Source organism: Octodon degus, unplaced genomic scaffold, assembly GCF_000260255.1.
Source record: "Octodon degus isolate 3935 unplaced genomic scaffold, OctDeg1.0 scaffold00072, whole genome shotgun sequence".
In the NCBI taxonomy this organism is placed as follows: Eukaryota; Metazoa; Chordata; class Mammalia; order Rodentia; family Octodontidae; genus Octodon; species Octodon degus.
Window position 1 is genome coordinate 646,715 of NW_004524648.1, and position 8,240 is coordinate 654,954.

Here is an 8,240-nt window from a genome sequence, read left to right on the forward strand (position 1 = left end):
CCAGGGGGCAGGGCTGGCTGGCATGTGGTGCTGGGGGATTGAACCGCGGTCCCTGATGCTTTTGCCAAGCTTGTTCTAAGTAGGTGCTTCAGACCACTGAGCCATCTCTCCAGCCCAACAAAAAGAATTTTAAATCTAATTTAGTTTTTACACAAAGTTTAAGCAAGGATAAAATTTTATGACATGGTAAACAGCAACCACCAGAGGGCAGTATAAAGAACCTGAAAATGTAATCGACCAGCATAGAATACAACATTTAACTAAAGATATTAAACATAAGGATTGAAATAATGAAGAATGAGTAATCACAAGCAAATGTGACAACTCAGACTCAGCCGATACTTTCTTATTGTTGGGGTTTGTTTTTGTTTTTTGTCTTTTTTGAGGCAAGCTCTAACTATGTAGTTCAGGCTCGCCTTAAAATCTCAGACTGGCCTTTAACACTTAACAATCTTCCTGCCTCAGCCTCCCAAGTGCTGGGATTATGGGTGTGTGCCACCACACCTGGCTTTCAGCTAGTGCCTTTTTTTTTTTTTTTTAAATCAGGGATCAGGGACTCATGGTTGCCAGTCAAATGCTGTGCCACTGAGCCCTGGCCCCTCAGCTGGTACTTTTTAAAGTCAAGAGTACTAGAGGCGGGGCCGGGGAGATGGCTCTGTGGAATAGGCGCTTCCCTGGCAAGCACAAGGGCCTGAGTTCAATTCCCGCTTCCGCCAAAAGGGGAAAAAAAAAAAAAGAGAGAGTATTAGAGGTTTCCAAATGAAAGTCTTCATTTATTTATTTATTATTTTTTAATTTTAGGGAAGGGTCTACAGGGTCTCACTACTAGATCAGACTCATAGTGATCCACCTGTTCACAGCCTCCCAAGAGCTGGGACTACAGGCATGCGCCACCACACCCAGTTTCAATTGCCATCTCAGTGTGCCTGGGGGGCACAGCAGACACAGCAGGCCTGAGGATTGAACCCTGGTCCCTGCTCCTGCTTGTAGATGTTTTAATCCACTGAGATATTAGGCCGCCCTGAAAGTTTTCAATTAAAACATATTTAAATTTTGTGTGTGTGTGTGTGTGTGTGTGTGTGTAACCGGGGATTGAACTCAGGCCCTTGCACTTGCCAGGGAAGCGCTTATTCCACTGAGCCATCTCCCCAGCCTCATATTTAAATATTGAATTATATTTTATTTATTTTTTTTTTGCAGAACCGGGGACAGAACTCAGGTCCTTGCACTTGCCAGGGAAGCGCTTATTCCACTGAGCCATCTCCCCAGCCTCATATTTAAATATTGAATTATATTTCATCATAAATTCAAAAATAAAATAATTATACTCCTTTAAGGTTATCCAAAAGGATAAATTTAACCTCTCCTACTAGTTTATTTTGTACTGCTTTACTCATAACAGCATGTCTGGTAAGTTTAAGTGCTCTTTTTGTTTTTTTAAAGCAGAATATATTTGAGGGAAAGAAAGCTGCTGTCCAAGAAAAGACAGAAGGGGACCCCAATGGGTTGCCCCATCATTTTTGTTCTTCAGAAGAATTCCTATCCCCCAAACCCATTAAATCAACAGCCAGCTGACAGCAATAATCATCAGTGGCTAAAAAAATATAAATATAATTACATTAAAGAGCAACAGTTTCAAGGTTGAGAATTCTAGGATACAGAATTTTAAGTGTATGAACTTGAAAGTGAGAATCAGAAAAGTTACCTTAGGGTTCTTAAAACATTAGCAATAAAATCATGCAATGACATACAAATCACACCATACCTCAGATCCTGTTGCTTCAGAGATGGAAGAATATGAGCTTTCTGGAGCCCAGGAAATGCATTCTACCACATGCTCATGTTCTCGGAGCTCAGCCTTACATTCCTTTGTTGCTACGACCCATACACGAACAGTCTGATCATTGGAACAGCTGGCTATCAGAGTGCCGTCCTGATTGGGCCGCACCATACGTACCCATTCTCTGTGTCCTGTAAATGTTTTCACACAGTAGCTGGCAAAGTAAACAATTCATACTGTAAGCAACTATCATTAGAATACTTTCAAAAGTGACATAAGGGGCCAGGGAGATGGCTTAGTGGAATAAGCACTTCCCTGGCAAGCGCAAAGGCCTGAGTTCAATCCCCAGTTCCGCCAAAAGGAAAAAAAAAAAAAAAAAATAAGGTGACATAAAAATTAAATCCTGAAAATCATTTCACCATATATATCAAATTGTGTTGTAAACTTTAAACTTTTACAAAATATATCTCAATGTAGTAGGAAATTATTTTGATTATGTCTGTAATGAATATGTTTTATTGTTGCCTTGATTTATAAACTTTACAGATTTCTTCATTATTGCATTTAAAAATGTACAATATTAAATTTATCATTATAACCTTCTGAAGTATAAAAAAATAAAATAAAATAAACCAGGAAAAAAAATTAAATCCTGGTTAATAAAAGGGACACAGGCTAAAAAGTTAAACATCATTAGAGGAATAAAATATTCCAAAACTAAATATGTATAATAAGCCTAACAAAGATACTTCTAGCCACACTGGAAAGTAAAACTGGTAAGGTTTTATTACAACAGTCAAGTGATATTTCTCAATAAAATTATGGAAAAAAAAAGTCAAGTGAATTATAAACATAATGAAATTTAACATACCTAGGGCATATGAGCCCAAATTTTTTTTTTTTTTACAAATTGTAATTTAAACCCACAAAGAGATCACCTAAAAGAAGCCCACAGAGAAAGTAAGCCATTATATAGAAATGCTTCTCAAAGAATCTTTCATATAGTTTCTTTCTGGTTTTTGGGTGACATTTAACAAATTTAAGGGTGTGGTGCAGTGGGCATGCCTGTAATACTAGCACTCAGGAAGCTGAGGCAAGAAGAATGCTGTAAATTTGAGACTAACCTGGGCTACACAGCAAGTCCAGGCTAGCCTGAATTACATATCAAAATATTGTCTCAAAACAAAAAAGGAAAAAAGATCAAGCTTAAGTTGTTCTGGGGTTGTACAGTGAACCTAGGCCAGTCTCATGCATGCTAACCAAGTGCTTTACTACTAAGAGCTACATCTCTAGCCCTCTAACTCAAAAATACATAGTATAATTGTCACAGTGATCATTCTGGGTTAAAGCCAAAGTTACTGAACACTTGAAACACAATACTGTTTTCTCAGTATTGCCTTATCTAATGCCTTCTTAACTAAAGGCACTTACCCAGTTTGCACTTCCCACATTTTTATAGTTTTATCCCTTGAGGCAGACACTATATGATCTCCATTGGGCATGATGGCTACAGAAGAGACATTGTGGTCATGGCCTAAAATACAACATAGGAAATGTATTAAGCAATACATCACCAAGAGCAATGGAAATTCAATTTATCATGGAACTTCAAATATTGCAGCACATTTTACTTTCTATTTTTGAGATAGGGTCTCTTATGTAGTTCAGGATATTATGAACTCACTAGGTAGCCCAGGCTGGCCTCAAACTTGCAGTGAAAACTCCTGCCTCAGCCTCCCAAGTGCTGGTATTAAAGGTATGCCCCATCACACCCAGCTCACAGAAAATTGTATATACACTGAGTTTTATACAAATTTAGTAAAATACCTAGATTTATATAAAAAAGTACAGAATTACTAACTTAAATTTCAACTTGTACAACTGTTTTAAAATGCAGATTACAGGGGGCCAGCAAGATAGCTGAACAGACTAAAGCGCCTATTTAGGCAAGCTTAGGTAAGCACAGGGACAGCGGTTATATCCCCTTGTGCCATGCTACCAGCCCGCAAGGCAGGCTGAGCTGCCAGAGTCTGGGTGTGGTGACACACGCCTGTAATCCCAGTGCTGGGGAGGCTGAAAACAAGAGAATCATTATGAGTACAAGCTGCCATAGCGAGACCCTGTAACAACCAAATACATAATAAAATGCAGATTATAGAACTAGATGTGTTGAACCATGACTGTAATCAGCACTTGAGAGGCTGCAGTAGGAACATTACCTCAAAGTTGAGGCCAGTCTGAACAATAATATGAGAGCCTGTCTCAAAGGGAAGGTGTGTGTGTGCAGCACTTGGGAGACTGAGGCAGGACTACTGTGAATTTGAGGCTAGCCTGGGCTATACAGTGAGGTGAAGGCCAGCCTGAACTGCACACTAAAACCGCATCTCAAAAAAAAAAGGAAAAAAAAAAATCAATGATTGAAACCAGTGGTGTAAGCCTGTAATCCAGCATCCTGGTAGGCCAAGGCATGAGAATGGTTAAACTGAAAACTACCTTGAGTAACTTATCAAGATGTTGTCTTAAAATAAAAAATTTCTAAAAAGGGATGGGAATTATTGCTCAACCCACCATACTCCCCAACACAAAGTGATCAAGAATCATGTTCCTATTGCTATAAATGTTCATGAAAAACCCACATTATTTCATACATGTTATTCATATGCTTTTTTTTTTTTTTTTGATACAGGGTCTTACTATACAGTTCAGACTCAGAGATCCTCCTATCTCCACCTCCTAGTGCTGGGATCACCAGCATGCATCACCACACCCAGGGCAAGATTTAGGCTCACAATCCTAAAGAGCTATAAATACTTTTGGAACATCTAGAGTCCTCATAAATACATTATTTCAATGAATATAAAATGGTTGGAAAGAAGCTGAATACAAATAACAAATTCTATGAAAGGTTCCATCAGAATTCCCCCCCCCCCCCCCCAAGACTGAACTCGGGACCCTGAACTTGCCAGGCAGGTGCTTATTCTATTGAGCTATCTCCCTGGCCCCCTATCAGAATTCTTTCAAATGAGTGAAATTCTCTAATGCATTAATATGTGTGACAGAAAAATCCTTCAAATCACACCTTCCATTCAATCACAAGTTTACTTAGGTGCTGAAAGCCACCAGATAATCTACTTATACATTTTTTTTCACCAGATAATCTACTTTTAAAAGTTTCTATTACTAATGTGATGTGTTTCTTACGCAAACATTCATATTTTATGATGTTCAAATGAGCACCAAAAAGCCTTAGTGAGGACCTCTTACCCATCAAGATGATATAAGTACATGACCTCACTTAATCCTTAAAACAAGGATATACATTCCTGGATTTTAACCTAAGTATTATTCTCTTTTTCAGATGAAAAGAAATTAAATTTCTTAATGGTATGAGCAAACGAGGAACTCGAACCCAGGTATCTGATTCCAAAGTCATGCAACTTCCATAAACAACACTGCCTCTGAACATAGTCCACAACAGAAAGTGGAAAACAAGCTAACAATGATCATATACTGTATTTAGAGCATTTAAGTGAGCAAAAGAATCTTGAGTTTTTTCAGTACACCTATTCTCTCTGAACTGCAATTTTCCAACTGAAAGAAAATCAAAGGGAAAAAAAAACCCTTGGTAAAAGTAACTTAATTTTCTTTTATACACAAAGACTGCTGACCTCGTAGCTTGGTTTTTTTTTTTAAATTTTTGTTTTTAATTCATAACTCTCAACCAGGGACTTACCCATGGACAGTGTATACTGAATCCTCCAGGCAATTAAAGAGCTGAATGCCAATATTTTTTCTCAAGTGCCTCACTATAAATTAGATGAACTATTGAGGCTGGGGATATAGCTCAGTGGCATAAGTGACTGCCTGGCCAAGTGCAAGCTCGCACAGTTCAATCCCTTGGTAACCTCCCCCATCCCAATTATTTGAACTATTGTCCTCTACCCCTTACCATGCATGGTTCTGATGCACTCAGAGCCCTGAAAATCCCACAGTTTAATTGTCATATCTGCAGAACAGGAAGCCAGAAGCTTGCCACTGTGGTCAAGGGAAATGTCTTGTACAGAGTCTGTATGCCCCTTAAGAGTTCGTTCAAAATCTCCAGTCTCATAATCCCACACCTGTCAAGTGAAGAGAAACTTGGTTAACAACAATTCGTCACTTTCTCATCCACATATGCTCTCTTCATTGTCTAACTGGAACAAGTATCAATGAATACTCTTAGCAATGTCACATCTGTTAAGTATAGAGAAAAATAATTCTATAATTATCAAAATAGACTTTGTTTTATATTTTTAAAAAACATTTATGAAGGGCTGATGAGATGGCTCAGTGGTCTAAAGCACCTACTTAGAACAAGCTTAGCAAAGCACAGTGACCACGGTTCAATCCCCCAGCACCACATTGCCAGCCAGCCCTGCCCCCTGGTGGGCTGAGCTAGCCACACACACACACACACACACACACACACACACACACAAATAAATTAAAAAAAAAAAACATTTATGGTACAGAGTCTCACTCTGTAGCTCAGACTCAAGATCCCCATTTCAGCCTCCTCAGCACTGGGACTACAGGTGTACTCCACCACACCCAGTTTCAGTGGCCAGCTTGGTGTGACTGGGGTTCCAGGGCCAGAAGGGCATGCAGTATGGGGGACAGAACTTGGATCTTTGTGCTTGCCAGGCAGGTGCTTAGACTGCCAAGCTATCTCTCCAGCCCTAGTGTTATATTCTCGAAGTATTTAAAATGAGTAATTATGCTAGTGATAAAGTATATAAAGGAATAAGTCACTGTCCCTTCCTACTCTGACAGCAACAGACATATTAAGGGGTTGTAACAGATATTTACAGGCCACATATTATGGAAAATAACAGTAATAAAACTAATAGAATTGAAACATCTGAGAGGACAAGGAACAATTTTTTAAATATGTAAACTCTTCGTGAATAGCAGACTAACAAAACATATCAATGTAACTTTTCAAATTGAATAGCCAATGGCCAGCCAAATAGCTCAGCAGATTAAAGCACCTGCAGCAGGCACAGGGGCTGGGGGTTTGATTCCCGGGCCTGCTGTGCCAGCCCCATCCTCCCAGGGCACACTGAGATGGCAATTGAGACTGGGCATGGTAGCATGCGCCTGTAATCCCAGCTCTTGGGAGGCTGTAAACAGGTGGATCACTAAGAGTCCGATCTAGTAGTGAGACCCTATAGACCTTATAGACCCTTCCCTAAAATACAGGGAAAAAAGTAAAAGTCATTTTTAAAGTCGTATTTTAAAAATATTTATTTTTAATCTTTTATGTTTTATTTTTTGTGGTACTGGGAATTGAACCCAGGACTTTAAAACTGAAGTACGTTCCTAGCCCTTTTTAAAGTTTTTTTACTGAGTCTAGCTCTACATAGGTCATTGCCCAGGCTGAGGTCAAACATTCAAATCTCATGCTTCAACCTTCAAGAGTAGTGCTATTACAAGCATTTGCTACTATGCCCGGCTTTTAAAAGATTTCCTCTAAAAGAATAAAAACATATATTATCAAGAACAAACAAATATTAAAAACATTTTTTGGAGGGGGGCGGAACTGGGGATTGAACTCAGGCCCTTGCGCTTGCCATGGAGGCGCTTATTCCACTAAGCCATCTCCCCAGCCCCTTATTAGAACCATCTTGCTAAAGAACATATTAAAAGGCTGGCCAGATGGCTCAGCAGATTAAAGCCCCTGCTTAGGCAGACGCAGGAGCTGGGGGTTCATCACCAGCCTGCCCTGAGACAGCAACTGAGACTGAGCGTGGTGGCACTGCCTGTAATCCCAGCGCTTGGGAAGGTGAAAACAGGCTGAGTCTGATCTGTGTAGTGAGACCCTGTAGACCCTTTACTAAATACAAAAAATAAATAAATAAATAAATAAATAAATAGAGCATATTAAATTTTGGTGGCCAAATGTTAGCCTGAGATTAATTCTTAACCAGCTATCAATTCCACATTCTAAAAATCAAACAATTAATTCCACTCTACCCATGACATGCTTGTGGGTAGCTTAGTCAAATTTAAGGAAATACAGATAACACACTTTGAAAATGTAAAAACAGGGCTAGCAAGATGGCTCAGCAGACTAAGCACCTGCTTAGGCAAGCACAGGGACCAAGGTTCGATCCCTGGCACCGCATGCAGTGCTGGCTCTGCCCTCAGGTACGCTGAGCTGGCCACAAGTCTGGGTGTGGTGGTGCACACCTATAATCCCAATGCTGGGAAGGCTGAAAACAGGAGGATCACTATGAGTCCGAACTGCATAGTAACACCCTGAACCAATATATAAAAAGAAAAGAAAAATGTAAAAACAAACTAAACATCCAATGTTACTTTTAGTTTCTACGTTTTGAACAAGTCATGAGAGTGTTTTTCCCCCCATAATTTTATTGAGAAACATAGAATGAGACAGTTTCAAATCAAATTGGTAGGA

The 8,240-nt window shown here is 39.4% G+C and overlaps 1 protein-coding gene across 6 annotated transcripts in view; it reads right to left on the reverse strand.

The window, feature by feature from the left end:
* Nucleotides 1-8,240, reverse strand: part of Pafah1b1 (platelet activating factor acetylhydrolase 1b regulatory subunit 1) — an 83,718-nt gene that overhangs the window by 11,426 nt on the left and 64,052 nt on the right. For all 6 annotated transcript variants that reach the window (XM_004635329.2, XM_023719889.1, XM_023719888.1 and 3 more), the window contains 3 exons: nucleotides 5,730-5,898; nucleotides 3,212-3,314; nucleotides 1,766-1,994 (listed from right to left, as the gene is read on the reverse strand). In XM_004635329.2, coding sequence (XP_004635386.1) covers nucleotides 1,766-1,994; nucleotides 3,212-3,314; nucleotides 5,730-5,898 — 501 coding nt within the window. The remainder of the gene's footprint in view (nucleotides 1-1,765; nucleotides 1,995-3,211; nucleotides 3,315-5,729; nucleotides 5,899-8,240) is intronic.